This window comes from Pelodiscus sinensis, chromosome 26, assembly GCF_052426305.1.
Source record: "Pelodiscus sinensis isolate ZL-2025 chromosome 26, ASM5242630v1, whole genome shotgun sequence".
In the NCBI taxonomy this organism is placed as follows: Eukaryota; Metazoa; Chordata; order Testudines; family Trionychidae; genus Pelodiscus; species Pelodiscus sinensis.
This window is the reverse complement of record NC_143077.1, coordinates 11,583,616-11,600,447: the sequence shown is the minus strand read 5'-3', so window position 1 is coordinate 11,600,447 and position 16,832 is coordinate 11,583,616. Positions and strand designations below refer to the sequence as shown.

The 16,832-nt window shown below is 45.7% G+C and overlaps 1 protein-coding gene across 5 annotated transcripts in view; it reads left to right on the top strand.

The window, feature by feature from the left end:
• Positions 1-16,832, top strand: part of INPP5B (inositol polyphosphate-5-phosphatase B) — a 54,247-nt gene that overhangs the window by 18,674 nt on the left and 18,741 nt on the right. For all 5 annotated transcript variants that reach the window (XM_014579110.4, XM_006134241.5, XM_006134242.4 and 2 more), the window contains 4 exons: positions 10,080-10,173; positions 14,135-14,299; positions 15,626-15,727; positions 16,540-16,654. In XM_014579110.4, the coding sequence (XP_014434596.3) occupies positions 10,080-10,173; positions 14,135-14,299; positions 15,626-15,727; positions 16,540-16,654 (476 nt within the window). The remainder of the gene's footprint in view (positions 1-10,079; positions 10,174-14,134; positions 14,300-15,625; positions 15,728-16,539; positions 16,655-16,832) is intronic.

Sequence of the window (16,832 nt, the reverse complement as noted above, 5' to 3'; positions counted from 1 at the left end):
CTGTTCTGCAGGGGAGCTTTGAATCTAGACCACAGTATCCTGCTATCCAGAATGACCTAGAGATGAGCAGTTTGTATTTTGCTCTGACATAAAACACCTCAGGTAAATGGGACCTGATTGCACTTCTTAACTTGAGTGCTACAAGGTGGGGTCTCTGGCTGCTGGCAACCCTGAGGCCTTATCCCAGGTTAATGTCAGTGTAGCAGATTCTTCCAGGAATCTTCCCCCCGGACAATCTTGTGGATGGTTTTTATCTCTGATTGCTCTTCCTGTTTTCAAATTCTCGGGGGGCACTTGGAGATATTATGGTGATAGAGCCACATAAGGACCAAGGTAGATGACTGGAAAGTCCCTATTGACCTGTTCCGACTCCCATTGATTTCAATAGGAATTAATCTGGCCCTGTTTGTATTTCTTCTCTTCAGAATGAACCATGCCCATGCTAGAGCTGTGGGTCCCTGCCCAAGGTCACAGTGGCGGCTTTGACTTTTGGTTAAGCATCAGAAGCCCCTCCCTTGGCTTTACCTCGCTATTGGAAGATGTGACCATTGGTAAAGCTTTGCAGCATGCCAGTTTTGAAAGAGGAAGCAAGGGTTGTTTTTATGCAGAGATCACACAAGGCATAACCAGAATCAGGGCCGGCTTGAGCCATTCCTGCGCCCTGGGCAGCGGGTGCACAGCGCATGGAGCATGCGCAGCCCTGCCCCCTGGTGTGCTGCGCACCTTATAGCTGCCATCAGGCGCTGCACACCCAGGGCCAGGGGCTGCGCAGTGCCTGATGGCAGCTCTAAGGGGCGCCGCACAGCCCCCGGCCCTTGGCATGTGCCGCCTGATGGCAGCTCTAAGGCGCGCGGCGCCCCTTACAGCTGCCATCAGGTGCCCTGCATAGGTTGGCACCCCGGGCAGCTGCCTGACTAGCTCCCCCTTCCCCCCGTTAATCTGGCCCTGACCAGAGTTACTGTGGTCAGAATTAGAGCTGTTGGGAGATAGCCTCTTGTGCTCTGCAGAGCAAGATGTGGGCAGATGGGAACTCCTCCTTTGTCAGTGCAGACTAAAAATGTGTTTTGAGTGCTAAACAACAGGAACATGTAATTAGACATATATAGGTGTGGGTATGGTTTTGTTTTTGATTACCACTGGAAGTGGGCAGAGCATTCTTGGGTTGTGATGGAGGGTGTGACTTCCTGTTGCTACTGAGATGATACTTTACAAACAACAAATGCTCACAATCCCCAGTCTCCATGATGGGGAAGCACTGTAACAAAGTTGTCTATTTGTAAAATGGGGTAGTGAGACAAGGAGGGACCTGAGGCCAGAATTGGAACTTGGGCATTCCTGGCTCCCCCACACTCTCACATCTGGTGCTTTTTTGACCAAATTCATGGATACTGAGATTCTTGTCTTAAGAGTTACTTGCATCCATCCTTCTTTTACCTTCTCCATTTTTCAGTTTTATTTCCTCTTTTTTTGTTCTTTTTCTTGCCCTAAACATGTTGTGAATTTTTCTAGCTTGTGCTTTATCGTGAGGGGTGGGGACCAGGAGGTACAGAATGGAAGAGGGATGGGGAGACCTGAAATAGCTCATCAGAGATGATGCCTGTAAGTGTCTGAGGTTTAAAATACCTTCACCTTAAGGCAGTGAGGCCAAGACTCACTGAGCCCCTGGATAACGAGGAGGGGGGCAGGGATTTCGGAGGTGATTTAAAAGCCCTAAAGGCTCTGGCCACTGCTACACTAGCAGAAGCAACAGCTGGGAGTACAGCTGGGAGTACCAAGCCCTTTTGAATCCCTGGGCCTCAGGGGAGTTGCCCTCTTAGTTCTCCCGCTCTCCTGTCGATGGCCTGCTTTAAAGTTTGCTATGAAAAGAACTTGTTTGTATATTGAGAGAAGCACCACAGTGTTGAACAGTTTACAACCGCAGCTGTTTTGAAAATATGTTCTTGCGGTACCACTGAAGCATAGAAACCTAATATCTCCATTAGTGTGAATTAAAGTCTCTCAGCCGGATGCTGAATTCTGAGAGTGCGTGATTGGCTTTTGACAAAGTTGCTATTACAAGGCTTCCTCTGTGTGGTGATTTTTGAGTCATCCAGATCTAACAGTTGCTCTCGTCCCTCACTCCATTTGGCTAATAGCAGGGGCAGTGGAGAACATGAACATACAAGGTGTATATCGACTGTTTAGCTGGGCAAGGGCCTGTTGTGCAATCTGCCAGTCATGATTTGGAGGTGGCATGTGTGAATTTATGCGGAAGAGGGTTTCTTCTGTCAGTGGGTAGGAAAGGAGTCTGAGACTCCATCTGACTTGCACCTTAGAATTCTGCTTTGTTTCGGTCAAGATCCTGTGCAGCCACAGGCAAGGTACAGCCCAAGTGGGAAAGTTCAGCTGCTCATTGCTGCTGAAGAAGAATTTCTAAGGGGAACGCTGGTGTGCCTCATGCCACTTTATTTACCAGCCTGAATATGCTGCTCTAACAATCTGACTAACCTTGGATTTTTACTAAGCAAGGGGTTTGCTTTCTGTCCTTTCTCAGCTGGAGGTGGAGACTCTGTTAGGGTTCCTTTGCTACACTGTATCCTTGTAATCAAAAGGGCGTGTTAGCTGAGGTCAGTGCAATTAATAATGCTATAGATTTGATCTCCAGAGGTCCAAGTTTAAGATTCCAATACATTGCTGGGGTCTGCCTTGGGACAGTGCTTAAAATGTATCTTTACAACCTTTTCATAGGAAAGGCTTAATTCGCTGCAAATCCGTTTAGCTGCAAATCCTGTTTACCATTTGGGCCGTGCATACACTATTTGGACTGAGTTCACAAAGCAACTTTGTGCCTGGTTTTACAACAGTTAATTTTTCCCCCTCAAGACTCTTCATGTGTCCTAGCTCATCTTATTTTCATTTTTTTGTCCTTTGGCTAGAACCATGCTTAGCTAGACTTAAAAAATCAATTTGGCCAGTGTGTCTAGCCCGATTTGATGAAAGGAAGTCGTTTCAAGCATAGAGACTCTTTCTGCCTCTTAGTTACATAAATTAGTCATTGAAAGACCCATGAAGTAGCTAACTTGCTTCATGTCCTTTTCCCAGCAACTTGGGCCAGTACATGTTTGTTCTCCACTCTGACAACTGTCGGTGGTGAGACGGATTTAGGATGGGAGGGAGAAGTGGCTTTTGAATTGTATTTCTCCTACATTGAGCCCCTGCGAGGCGTTCTGTGGTTGCTCACTTACTCAGGAGTTCCTCCAAAGTAGATAGCAGGCAGGATATTAATATAAAAAAGAACATTGTAAGCAACCTCCTTGCTATCTCTGCTACCATCTCCTGTCCCCTGATCTGCATGTAGCAACCCTGTAAGCATCATTCACTTTGTATCTTGTGAGTTCAAGCTGCCAGCTGATTTGCCATTTATGGCATTAATGCTGTTCTGCCTGTTGGCAGGTGTGATGGGCTGTGTTCGGACAACAAAGCCTGAGCCCTGTGTCCTTCCTACTCGTGACAGTCTCTAGGGATGTAAGCCCAGGCTGTGTATTGAGTTACTGTTGAGATGGATTTCAGTACTTAAAGCAGAATACAGTACTTGCAGAGTCCCAGGAAACAGCTGATTACTTAATGATTACACTAATGTGTAGGCCTACCCCAGAGGCGGTGCAGTTGCTGCAGGCTGGAGAGGGATGTTTGAAAGCAATGAATTAATTTTCGTTAGTGATTCAACTTATTTCAAAACTGACGTATATTGTTAGCTCAGTGTAACATGATGCTGCAGCCTCTAGATTAATCTCTTTGGTTTGGTATTATAATGGTAAAAAAACCTCAGGCAGGTTGGCAGGCCCAAAAATTTGACTTGGCGTTTTTTGTTTCTTGTATATTTAGAACCCGGGTGGAAAGACTAATTACACTTGCTTAATGATGAGATCTTTGTGGCTCCTAGCACATTAGATTTTGGTACCTTTTGGCTCCATCTACTCCAGTGGTCTACAACCTTTTTAAGCATGAGATCACTTTTTGAATTTAATTGCAATCCAGCATCTACCTCAAACCCAAACACCCTTGCACTGCCTCCTTCCTTCCCCTTCTCCGAGGCCCCACCCCTGCTCACTCCATCCTCCCTCCCCCATCCTCACTCACTTTTATCAGGTGGAGGACAGGGGTTTGGGGTTCAGGACTGGGGCTGGGGTTCAGAATGCTGGCTCCAGCTGGGCACTGCTTACCACACGTGGCTTCTGGGCAGTGGTGCAGGGGACTAAGGCAGGCTCACCCCTACCCTGGCCCTGCACCACTCCCAAAAGCAAACAGCAAATTTTCTCCATCCCTGCCCCCACCATGCTCTGTGGAGATGGGGTACAGGGTGGAGGGAGGGGCACCCTGACATCAGCACCCCTCCTTCCTTTTCTTCCCGGGTCCTGCACAGCAAGCAGGAGGCTACCAGGGCACCTCCAAGGCAGAGGCCAGGAGCAGCACCGCAGTGCTGAGGGGCAGATAAGGTACGAGCACTTGATATTGATAGCCTCCTGGCTAAACCTGTCAAGATCACCTGTCAGAAGTTCCAAGATCTACCACTGATCTACTCCCATCCAGAGGCTAGTGCAGGATTGTTCCTTGGCTCCTTGCAGCAGATGTTAATGTTTTTCTGTCTATCTTTGAAATGTATTAGATTGTGTTTAAAAAATCCCAGGTGGGTGAATGTACTGAGGATCTAAGTTGGTCTAATTTTAGGCAAAAAAGATCAGGGTGGTGCCCTCTGAGCAAGCTGCTAATTATTGTTCTGGGTTTATTCTCCTTGAAAATAGTTTGCTGATGAAAGAGGTGCTGTACCAAGCTGCTTTGGCATGTGTCCTAACACAACCTATTTCCTCCAGTGGATTGTTCCTCAAGATGGGGGAAAACTGCTCCCCTCCCCATCCCACCCCGACCTTTGTAGCCTCTGCAGGGTTAGTTTATTTTAGATGTACAAGAGCAGCAGGATAGGGATTGGGGATATTCATTGCTTTATTCTGCTCATCTCAGGCTATGTCTACACTACTGCTTATGATGGGGAAATGTATGTTACTCAGGGATGTGACTCTTCCATCCCCCAAGTTGGTGTAAGTTACTTCAACATAAGCGGTCATGCTGTGTCAGTGGTGGAGACAGCTCTCCTGCTGACATAGTTTATGCTGGTCATGGGTGGTTTTTTATGCTGGTCAGAGAGATCTCTAACCATTGGAACAATGTCTTCACCCCACATGCTTCAGTAACGCCACTGTACCCTTGCCACTGTGCTGCTGCAATGCTGAGAACATAGATGTGCTCCGAGGCTGGAGTTTTGTAGATGAATGCATCTGACTGAGGCATATAAAATCCTGTTTAATTGGTTAAACATAGTGTTTAACAGGTTAACTGATTAAAGGGGTCAGGCAGAGGCTGTGGGTGGGGAGCTGCCCTTGCCCCCACTGACTAATTGGAACTGTAAGCCTCACTTGTTAAGGATAAGGCTTGCCAGTTAACCTTTCATATCCCTAATTGAGACTCCATGGAAACGGAAATGTCTGTTGCTGTCAAGACAGCACCAGTGGTTTCTGTGGAGGATTGGCTTGGGTCAGAAATGTAATGGGACCGTTTTGATATGACATGTCTCCTTTCTTCTGGTGTTGTTTTTAGTTCCAGTTCCAATTTCTTCTTTAAACTTGTGGGAAATTCTGCAAAAGCACATTTAGAAACCTTCTCAGGAAATGTGGTTCCTAGATCAGCTGGGTGAACCCCCTGGGAAGCTGCAGTTAGCTACATTACATGTGGAGCCAAACAGCTCCTTGTTAATAAGAGCAGCCAGACTGGGTCGGACCAAAGGTCCATCTAGCCCAGTATCCTGTCTTCCAGAAGTGGCCAATGCCAGGTGCCCCAGAGGGAATGAAGAGAACAGATAATCAGTAAGTGATCCCTCCCTTGCCACCCATTCCCAGCCTGACAAACAGAGGCTAGGGACACCATTCCTACCCATCCTGGCTAATGAATTCATGGAGGATCAATGCTTATCTAGTTCTTTTTTTGAACCCTGTTAAAGTCCTGATCTTCCCAGCATCCTCTGGCAAGGAGTTCTACAGGCTGACTGTGTGTTGTGTGAAGAAATACTTCCTTTCATTTGTTTTTAAACCTGCTACCTATTAATGTCATTTGGTGACCCCTACTTCTTATGTTACAGGAACAAGTAGATACATTTCCCTTATTCATTTTCTCCGCACCAGTTATGATTTTACAAACCTCTATCATATCCCCCTTTAATCTCCTCTTTTCTTAGATGAAAAGTTGAAGTCTTTTTAATCTCTTTTCATATGACAGTCGTTCCAAACCCCTAATCATTTTTGTGCAGACATAAACAACAACAAAAACCAGGCATTTGTCCATCTAAATCTGTTGCCGGTTCCAGGAGCAGTGGCCCCAGGTCCAACCCTACTGGACTTTGGATTCATGAGCTGTAATAAGTTTTGATCCTCGGGCTTTTTTGGAATCAGCTTCCAGTAAATCCTCTTGTGAAGTATTTTATTCTCAGAGGGTTCAATGGGCAGAAGGAAGTTTTCCAAGCTAAAGGAACAGCTACTTCTAGTCTGCCTGTGTTCTGAATCTCCGGGTAAAGGATGTTAAATTCTGTATCTAGTTTGAACTGCTGGCCTGGTGGAAATGTTGTGGAAGTGATAAAATCTGAAGCTTCACTGCCTAGTCATTGAAGTACATAAGAGCTCAGCTCTGTGTTTCAGTAAACAGAGCTGTTCCTTCCAGCTTCACTTATCAGATCTGTGATCTCGGAAACAAACATTTCATTATATGTCGGTTTGTGAACTAGGCCAAATAAACTGTAAACTGCCGCTTTATAGAATCATTGAAATGTTGGACTGGAAGAGCCCTCAAGAAGTCGTCTAATCTAGCCCCCTGTGCTGAGATAGGACCAAGTAAACCTACCCTATTCCTGTATAAACTGTTCTTAGAATCCTTAAACTGCTTTGGAAGACTATTCCAGTAGTTAACTAGCCTTACAATGAGACCAGGTCTACATTAAAGGGGAAAGTTGAATCAACATATGTTAATTACACAGCTGGAGTCGACATACATTGATTCGATTTTTTTTTCCCTGCTGTCCCCACAGTGGGAGGCTGATGGTAGCAAATGCGCCCGTTGGCTTCCCTTACTTGTTGCCGGAAGTACTGGCTGCCAACAAGGGCACCCTCTGAGTTTGATTTACCAGGTCTTAACTAGACCCACTAACTTGAACTCCTGAAGATTGATTGCAGCAGCATCAGTCTTTTGCTTAATGAAGATATGGCCTCAAAGGTTTTCCTGATAACTAACCCAAATCTCCCTTGCTGCAGATGAAGTTGATTGTTCCTTGTCCTACTTTCAGTAGACAAAGACAACAATTGATTATAATCCTGTAAGATTTTGAAGATGTTAACAGGTCCCTTTTGAGTCTTCTTTACTCAAGACTAAACATACCGGCTGTGTCTAGACTGCATCCCTTTTTTGTAAAAGGGATGCAAATTAGACATATGGCAATTGCAAATAAAGCGGGGATTTCAATCCCCCCCGCTTCATTAGCATAAAAATGGCTGCCGCTTTTTTCTGGCTCGGAGCTTTGCCGGAAAAAAGCGCCAGTCTAGACGCGGATCATTTTAAGAGGGATAAGGGATCTTTTGGAAAAGGCTTTATTTTCCGAAAGATCCGCGTCTAGACTGGCGCTTTTTTCTGGCAAAGCTCCGAGCCGGAAAAAAGCGGCAGCCATTTTTATGCTAATGAAGCGGGGGGGATTTAAATCCCCGCTTCATTTGCAATTGCGATATGTGTAATTTGCATCCCTTTTACGAAAAAGGGATGCAGTCTAGACACAGCCACCCGGTTTTTAAATCTGTTCTTCAGAAATCAGATTTTTTTTAAACCTTTTCTAATTTTATAGCTTTTCTCTGAACACTGCAGTTTTTCTGCTTCTGTCTCAAAGTGTGGTACCCAAAACTGAAGGCCTCTTCAATGCTGAGTTTAGCTGAACAATTACCTCCTGTGTTTACATCTGATGCTCCTGTTGTCAAACCTCACAACGATATTAACCTTTTTTTGAAGCTGCATAATACTGATATTTTATGTTTACTTTGCTGTTCCCTGTAACCTCACAGGTCCTTTCTAGCAATACCACTGTCTAACCTGGTATTCCCATTTTGTAGTTGTGCGTTTGATTTTTTTTTTCCTGCCTAAGTGTAGTATTTTGCACGTCTTTACTGATCTTGTTGATTTCAGACCAATTCTCCAATTTGTCAGGGTCATTTTGAATTCTAACCATCTCCTAAAGAGTGCTTGCAACTGTTCCCAGCTAGGTGTCATCCACAAATTTTTGAAGGACACTTTTTCCAAATTATTAATAACGTGTTGAATAGTATGGGGTACCCCACTAAAGCCCCACCAAGTCTGACAGCAAAACATTGATATTTACTCTTTGAGTATGGATTTTTCAACCAGTTGTGCACTCACCTGCAGTAATTCCATTTAGACCACACTTAATTTGCTTATGTCATATAGTCTTGTGTCAAAATATGAAGATATTTGTGTATCTGCAGAAAAAAATTGGGGGTGGGGATGGGGGAGAAAAAGCCCTTAGCCCTACATGCCTGGAAAGGAATGCAACATGATCTACTGTACTGCAAAATGACGATTTGTGTAGTAGTGTATGATTTAAACTTGCATAATAGCTGGTACTGCATTGTAAAGTGCACCTTGTGTCAAGGCTGAGATCTGGCACTCGTCATGTTGCTGTTGCTGAGGTGGGGCTGGCTTTCCACCAAGGACTCTGTACCGAGCTGGGTCAGGGTGGAGATAGACAAACCATGTAGTGAGTTGTACTTTGCTATAGATATTCCAGCAGATGTGGAAGTTCCTGAAGTAACGTGTGTGTTTCTCTATCTTTTCTCTATATTCCTTGCCTGGCTGTAGACTTGGCAAAGATTCAGTAGGCAAGTATGCTTTGAAGGGGGGATTGGGCAATTTTAGGAGTGCAGAGGCCTTCTTAGGGCCTAGAGATACTGGGCAGCCCAGTGACAGAGCGAAGCTAGTGATGAGGTTGTGGAGGAAACAAATTGGTGCAGATGAGAGCAAAGGTGCATCAGTTATCAGTGCCTCAGGGTTCTTTTTCTGTAGCATCTGTTATGAACAGGCCAGTCTTGTGGCTTGACTGTCTTGCAGGAATCTTAAACAAGCCGCTTGAGCAATATTTTCTCTGTACTGTACCTTTTCCCTCCTTCCCTCTGTCTGTGTCACCTCTCCTCCCCTCCCCCCCACCTGCTGCCAGAAGCAGTGCTGTGGATCTGGAAAAGGGGGACAAGGATGGGGTAATGGGGCCGAGGCTGGGGTCAGGAGCAGGGCTGGAAACAGAGCTGAGGCTGGGGGTTGAGGCCAGCTGCAGCTGGCAGCTAGGACCTCAGGTGCAGAGCCTGCAGCGGAGCTGGGTGGTGCTCTCTCTCTCTGCCTTCTGTGGGTTGGCTTGGGTCCCAGCTGGTCTGTTCCTTCTTTTTCCCTTACCTGGTCCCACAGTTTGGGGACCTGTGCTGTAATGGGTGCCCTGGTATAGTTCATACACTTGTTCTAAATGCTCACTCACCCCAGTGACACCTTTATCTACAATAGGAAAAGCAGTTTTTAGTACTCTGCAAGGATTCTCTCTTTTTTTTTTAAGTCATTTATTCTTAGATTTTGTTTCTTTTCCCATTGGTTCCTTCCCAGTTATTAGAATACTGAATCTGTGTAGCAGTTGGGAACTTCCATCTGCATCAACAGTTTTTTACCGTTACAGTAATGTGTGTACATATTCTTAAAATCCTCCAACAAAATGTTCCTGGTTTTTTTTTTTTTCTTTCTTTAGGAACACTGAACTATGCTTGTGGGATTACAGCCAGTATTTGGAAAGACCCTTTTAACCTTGTTATCCCATGAGGAATGCAACACACTTAAAATAAGAGCCTAGGGTTTTTTTTTCTGGGAACACTTGGCATATAGATTTTCTTTATATTTATCTCAGTGTGTAGGTATTTGATGCAGTGTTCCCTTGTTCTGAGTAAAGCTTTTGTTTTTTCCTTTAGGAATTGTTGGGTCTGAAGACATCAAACAGAATGGAAAAAATCTTGTAGTTAATCACAGCCAGAGCACTAACAGTGATGACAAAGTTACTCTGAGGTACAGTATGTCTTACATCCTCTTTTACCAAAGGAGACACATGGCACCTGTGCTTTGTAAGTTCTAAATTCTTCCAGGTAAAGCCAGCAGCAGCCAGGGCCAGGTTCAATATCTAGGGGTTCCTCTCCATCCATAAAACACAGAATTGGCTCAAGCCCCCATCCAGTAACCTAGAGAATTCACACAACAACCCTGGGCACTTCTGAGAGGCAGTGCTTCCCCACTCGCAAGCACAGCGTCTGAGTGTAGAAAAGAAACTTTTAATGAAAGGGGAGGGAAGTAACGTGGCATTAATTTGGGAAGACACTGCAAACAGAGTTCATAACCAAACCGTGAGTAAAAGTCCCACCCCAAGTAGGTTGGTCAGTGTCCTTTTCCTCTCAGGTTCTTAAGTCCAGCAATGTAAATGTCACCTTCACATGCCCAACCCTTCTCTGCATCCCACTCATAGTTGCTGCCCTTGGTCAGAGCATACCCAGAGTTCAGAAGTGTATCTGCAGAGTTCACCTCCCATCCTAAGCAGGGGGAGGAAAAGAGGTATCTTACTCAGTTTGTCACTCACCATCCACCTGCTGTCTGGTGCCGCCCTGCTGGCCGCTCATTACGTCTCTCCATCACTGCTCTGCTGCTTGTCATGCCACCACCACTCTGCTGGTTACTCATCACATCTCTCCACCACCAACCTGTTGGCTCTGTTACAGTCGGCTACCATCCACTCCTTGGCTGTGACCCCTGCCCATTAGGGATGTTAGCTATTGTGTAACTGAATAGTTGAAATGTTTGTGGTTACAGGACTATTTGATAGTCCCCACGGGTGCACTCCTGGCCCTACTCCCAAGGAGCCCCCTGACATCCCATGTCACTGCCTCTGCAGGCAGCAGTGGGGAGTGGCAGGCAGAGCCAGCCCACGAGGGGAGCCAGTTTAAAAACCAGCGCCCCTGACAGATGGCCTGCAGTACTTTCTTCAGTACTCCTTCCTAGACAATCGCTTCCCATTCCTTATGTGTGAAACTGACTGTGCTTTCCTAAGTGGAGTACTTTGCATTTGTCCTTATTAAAATTCATTTTGTTCATCCTCAGACCATTTCTCCAGTTTGCCCAAATCATTTTGAATTATGACCCTATCCTCTAAAGCACTTGCAAACTTGGTATCATTTGCAAACTTAATAAGCATACTTTCTATGCTATCATTTAAGTCGCTGATGAAGATATTTAACAGAACCAGTCTCAGAACAGAACTGGTCTCAAAACAGAACCCTACGGAACCCCTCTTGTTATGGCCGTCCATCATGATCGTGAACCATTAATAACTACTCTGAGAACGGTTATTCAGCCAGTTATGCACCCACCGTATAGTAGCCCCATATAAGTTGTATTTGCCTAGTTTATTGATAAGGTCATATGAAACCATATGAAATGCTTTATTAAAGTCCAGGTATACCATGTCCACTGCTTCTCCTGTATCCACAAGACTTGTTATCCATCAAAGAAAGCTATCAGATTGGTTTGACATGATTTGTTCTTTAAAAATCCATGCTGGCTGTTACCTATCACCTAATTATCTTCCAGATGACTTTCTTAACATAAGAAGAGAGGCACTTAAAGATGCCTATTTAGCTCTGTTCTTGGAACAGTGTGCGTGGGGGGTGAACAGATCAAACTGGTCCAAGCAAGGGAAGCCATATAGCTCCAGACCAGAAAAACCTTCCCTCATCCCTTTCTTCTATAGAGCTCTGAAAAATCAAGCCCCTGCATTTGCAAAAATTCTTTCTGCTAACTGAGCCATTACATTTGGAACAATGTAGTACTGTCCTATTTTTCTGTATTCACACACAATTACAAACATTGGTAACTATAATTTAGCTGTCCCTGCATTTAATCCAAACATAGCTGGAGTTGGGTCACAAATTAATTTGATTACAATGAGCAAAATACCACTTCATCTGCTGAATATCTAATATACCCAAGCAAAGCAGAAGAACAAACTGTATTTACATAGATACACCCAAGGTTTCTCTCCCATAAGGTTTCTCTCCCATTCCAGCTAGCAGTAACGAAAGTTTTCCTTCCGATCCTGTTTACCTTATGAAGAATGGCATTGTGTATTTGGGGCTTTAGCCATTGCTGTCCTCCACAGTGCTTCCTTGCATACTAGTGGCAAATGACTCATCTTGCCAGACAGGAATGGGAATGTCTGCAGTTATTTGTAGCATGTCCAAAATGGTGTGGAGCAGTGGAAAACTGCTGACAGGTCATGTGTCTCAGGAGCAGGAAGACACAGTAAAACTTTCTGCCTTAACTTCCTGATTTTCATGTGGCTGAACTAAGAAGCTGTTGTGCATACCGGCGGCCATTGTGGTACACATCAGCACCACCTGTTGGCCAGCCTATATTTGCAAAGGGGGAGAGCCACTAGTGTGCAGTGTTATAGCCATGTCAGTCCCTGATATTAGAGCAGGGTTTCTCAAACTATGGGTCAGGACCCAAATATGGGTCGCCATTACATTTCAAAAGGGTCGCCAGGTGTCTGTCCAGATGGCCCTTAAGGAGCCATTCACACATTTTTTGAATTGCCCTGGGTCACCAAGTCTTCCTAAATTGTCAAAATGGGTCCCCATCTGGAAAAGGTTGGGAACGGCTGTATTAGAGAGACAGGGTGGGTGAGGTAATATCAGACATTGTTCCGGTGAAAGATATGGCCCAACCGTCTTGTCTCTTTAACGGGGATTAATAGTAATTTTAGCCTGGCATTCCCACTTTTGACTCCCCAGATCGCTGCTTTATAACAAAAATATAACGTCCCATCTACTGAAACGTTATCAAATACCATATAGTACTACCTAACCCCCCCCCACACACACACCTTGCCCAGCCCCACACAGAAAGAACAGGGAGGGTGTTGTGCAAGGACTGGCCTTGGCTGAATTCAGCTTTCCATGCTTTTGCTAAGGTGGGGAGGGCTGGCTGGTATTCAACCGGACAGTCTGGTTTTTGGGCCCTCTGTCCGGTAAAAAAATTGAGAAAATACTGGACATGTCCAGCTGGGCGCTCAACAGAAGCCTGGCGGGGGGGAGTGGCTGGGAGGCAGGGCGCAATCGGCACTGGGAGCCTCTGGTTCCGTCTGATGTAGGAGTGATATCTTGGGGAGGAGGAGAAGCCCTGTCCATGCTCCTGAGCGCTATTCAAGCGCATTGTAGAGCCGTAGCTGGACTTGCTCGTGCTTCGCTGGGACCGTGTGCAGGACAGGCAGCGCCCTGGGATCTGCATGTGCCCAGGTCAGTCCCGCTCCCCCTGACCCTCTCCCGACCAGCCCCACTCTCCCCGACACCTGGCAAGCCCTCCTTCCTGCTGGCCGGTTCTCCTCCTCCTGATCTCCCCTGGGCAGCCCTGCTCCCCACGACCCTCCCCTCCTCCGACCAGCCCTGCTTCTCGCTGGGTGCCCCTTCCGATCTCCCCCGGCCAGCCCTGCTGCCCCCGACACTCCCACCCCCCAGCCAGCCCTGCTGCCCGTTTCTCCCTGCTCCCCTTCTGGCCGGTCCCTTCCCCCCCGACTCCCATCAAGTATTTTTTTCTGAAGCTACCTGGTAACCCTACTGGCTGGGTGGAGGGAGGCAGTGGGGGGGCAGGGAGAAGAGTTTCGCCTCCCCACCCCAGTAAGTGGGACACATCATTTAAATTCCATTAGAAACAGGGTGAGCAAGGCCTTGCCTAAACACACAGGCTGAACTCTCGTGTACAAGCAAGATCTGAGTCCTCTTGAGAAACACTCATTTCAGCCTTCTATCACTTACAAATGAGGTGATTAAACAGACTGACTTATGTGAAACAGGGTTTCAGTCATAGAAACTATCCTTTCTTTGGGGGATGGGGATTGTTATTTTCAGTTCTACATCGTGCGATGATGAGTGTGCGTTCTGACAAACTAAGTGTGTAAGTGACTTGTTTTGCTTTCTGTTAACAGGCAGAGTAAATCCAAGACAGATGTAAGTGAGATGGTGCGATCCAGCATGATAGTTTCAGACAAGGCTTGTAGCCTATCACTGCAGAAATTTGGGTTAAGAGATACGATAGTTAAATCTCAACTGGTAAAGAGAGAGGATTCCTACACCTCCCTCCAGAACTTCAGGTAACAGCCGGCCTTGGGATTATAATTTTAGGTGTAATAGCAAAATACATAAAGCTCATACATTTGTAATACATTCTGAAATCGGAAATTTGAGGGTGGTGGGGAATAGACTTCAGCCTTTGTGCATCGCTCCTCCATTTACACCAGAGGTGGGCAAAAGCCACTCGGCGGGCTGGATGCGGCCCGCCTAAGGCTTTGATCTGGCCTGTGTGTCTGTTCCAGGCCCCACCCCCAGTATATCGCCTGGGAGCCGGAGCCGCGCGAGCTCTATCAACTGCTTCTACTTAGAGGGCTTGTGCCTTCCCCATGGCTGCCAGGCAATGTGTTGCCTGATAGGCATGGGGAAGGCCAAGCCCTTTAAATAAAAGCAGCTGAAATTGCTTGCGTGGCTCAGGCTCCCAGGCAATGCGCTAGTGGCACCAGAGCTGCAAGTCATTTTAACTGTTTCTGTTTAAAAGGTTTGCCTTAGCCCTTTAAATAGAAGTAATTAAAAGGGTTCACAGCTGCCACCCCACTGCTAGTGCATTCCCTGGGAGCTACGCGCGACCCCTTTCAACTGCTTCTGTTGAAAGGGCTTGCACCTTCCCCATGGCTGGCAGGCAACAGCCCCAGAGAAGGCGTGAGCCCTTTAAACAGAAGCAGTTGAAAGGGCTCATGGGTTCCTGGCTCCCAGGCAACATGCTAGCATGGGGTTGGAGCTGCGAGCCATTTAAAATGTAGGAATTGAAAGGGCTCACAGCTCCCATCTCCGGCTAACGTGATGTCTGGGAGTCGCAGGGGAGGTGTGAGCCCTTTCAACCCCTGCTATTCAAAGTCCCCGCCACTTCCAGGGCAGCCCATTACCACTTCAACATTTTTTGAAGTGGCCTCCACTCAAAAAATTATTGCCCATCCCTAATTTACACAGTTGTTGAGGAGCATGCACCTTGTTAAGCAAAGAATCTTTTTGTACATCTTATTCTCAGTCTTTTTTCAGAACTCACTTAAAATTGCTGTGTCTCCCTTTTCCCTGGACCCTTGTCTCTCCCTTGCTTCTGTTTGTTCTTTATTTCTGTAATGGTTTCTGTTTTGAGGAAAACAGTACATATGAAAGATGTTTAATATTGAAAACTTTATTTTGGTTAAAATGTTCTTAAACAAGCCATTCTGGGAATAAGAGTGAGTGAGAAAATTGTCCCAAACTATTACCAAACAACGTGGCTTGTAGCTCTTTTGTAAACTATATGCATACTTCCCATGCTGCAAATTCACCACTGTATAACACTCTGAAGGAAAGTTGCTTGGATTGCAGCTCCAGGATTTTGTTGAACCGAAGTTTCTCTGCAGGTTTTTTGTTGGAACGTACAATGTAAATGGCCAGTCACCCAGAGAGAGCCTCCGGCCTTGGCTGAGCCATGGCATCGAACCTCCGGATGTTTACTGTGTTGGGTGCGTATTTCTTTCCTGTTAGCCCTTCTGGAAATATCTCTTGGGTCTGATGAATGTGCAGTATTATCCAGCCAAAGCTTTGCACATACACATTTAAAAGCGAGGACATTTGCATTATCTATAGTGGTCCTTATTCCAGAAGTGTGTGTTCTCCTTAGTGGCACAATGTACTTCAGATGCTTTAATGCCACACTGCGGTTAAGTCAGTTTTAATACTCAGAGTAACTTACTGGACTGCTAATGCACTGCTAAAATCAACTTAACTAGATTAAAATTCCAGTTTCAAAATCAATATATATGTTGCGCTCTAAGGCTGTGTCTAGACTACATCTCTTTCAAAAGAGGGATGTAAATGAGACACTTCGAACTGCAAATGAAGCAGGGATTTAAATATCCCACGCATCATTTGGATAATCATTTCATGGCACTCTTTCAAAAAAGCGCCATTTCAAAAGTAAAACCATGGTCTAGACGTGGTTCTTTCGAAAACGGCAGGCTTTTTCGAAAGATCCTGTAAACCTCAGGATCTTTCGAAAAAGCCTGCCGTTTTTGAAAGAACCACGTCTAGATCGCGGTTTTACTTTCAAAATAGCGCTTTTTCAAAAGCATGCCATGATGCGATTATGCAAAGGAAGTGTGGGATATTTAAATCCCCACTTTGTTTGCAATTTCAAAGTGTCTCATTTACATCCCTCTTTTGAAAGAGGGATGTAGTCTAGACACAGCCTAAATGTTTCTCTTCCCTGGTGGAAAAGGCTGGAGAGTAAGTCAAGTAAAGTGATTGCATCCATGTGTTTCTCCCTGTGATGCAGCTTCCAGGAACTTGATCTGAGTAAAGAAGCCTTCTTTTTCAATGACACACCAAAGGAGGAAGAATGGTTCAAAGCTGTAACTGATAGTCTTCACCCAGATGCCAGATATGCAAAGGTACATTTGGCTTGGGGATGGAGTTAGTTTTCAACCTTAAGCTAGTTTCCAGTCAGATGTTGTTTTTTGTTTGTTTTCCTTGGTTTGTTTCCAGCATGTCTCCTGAAGGTTTGGGCATCTGTGGGTTTTTGCCAGGGCAGCAATACTCAGGGTAGGTGGATTATAGCACTTTTTCTGC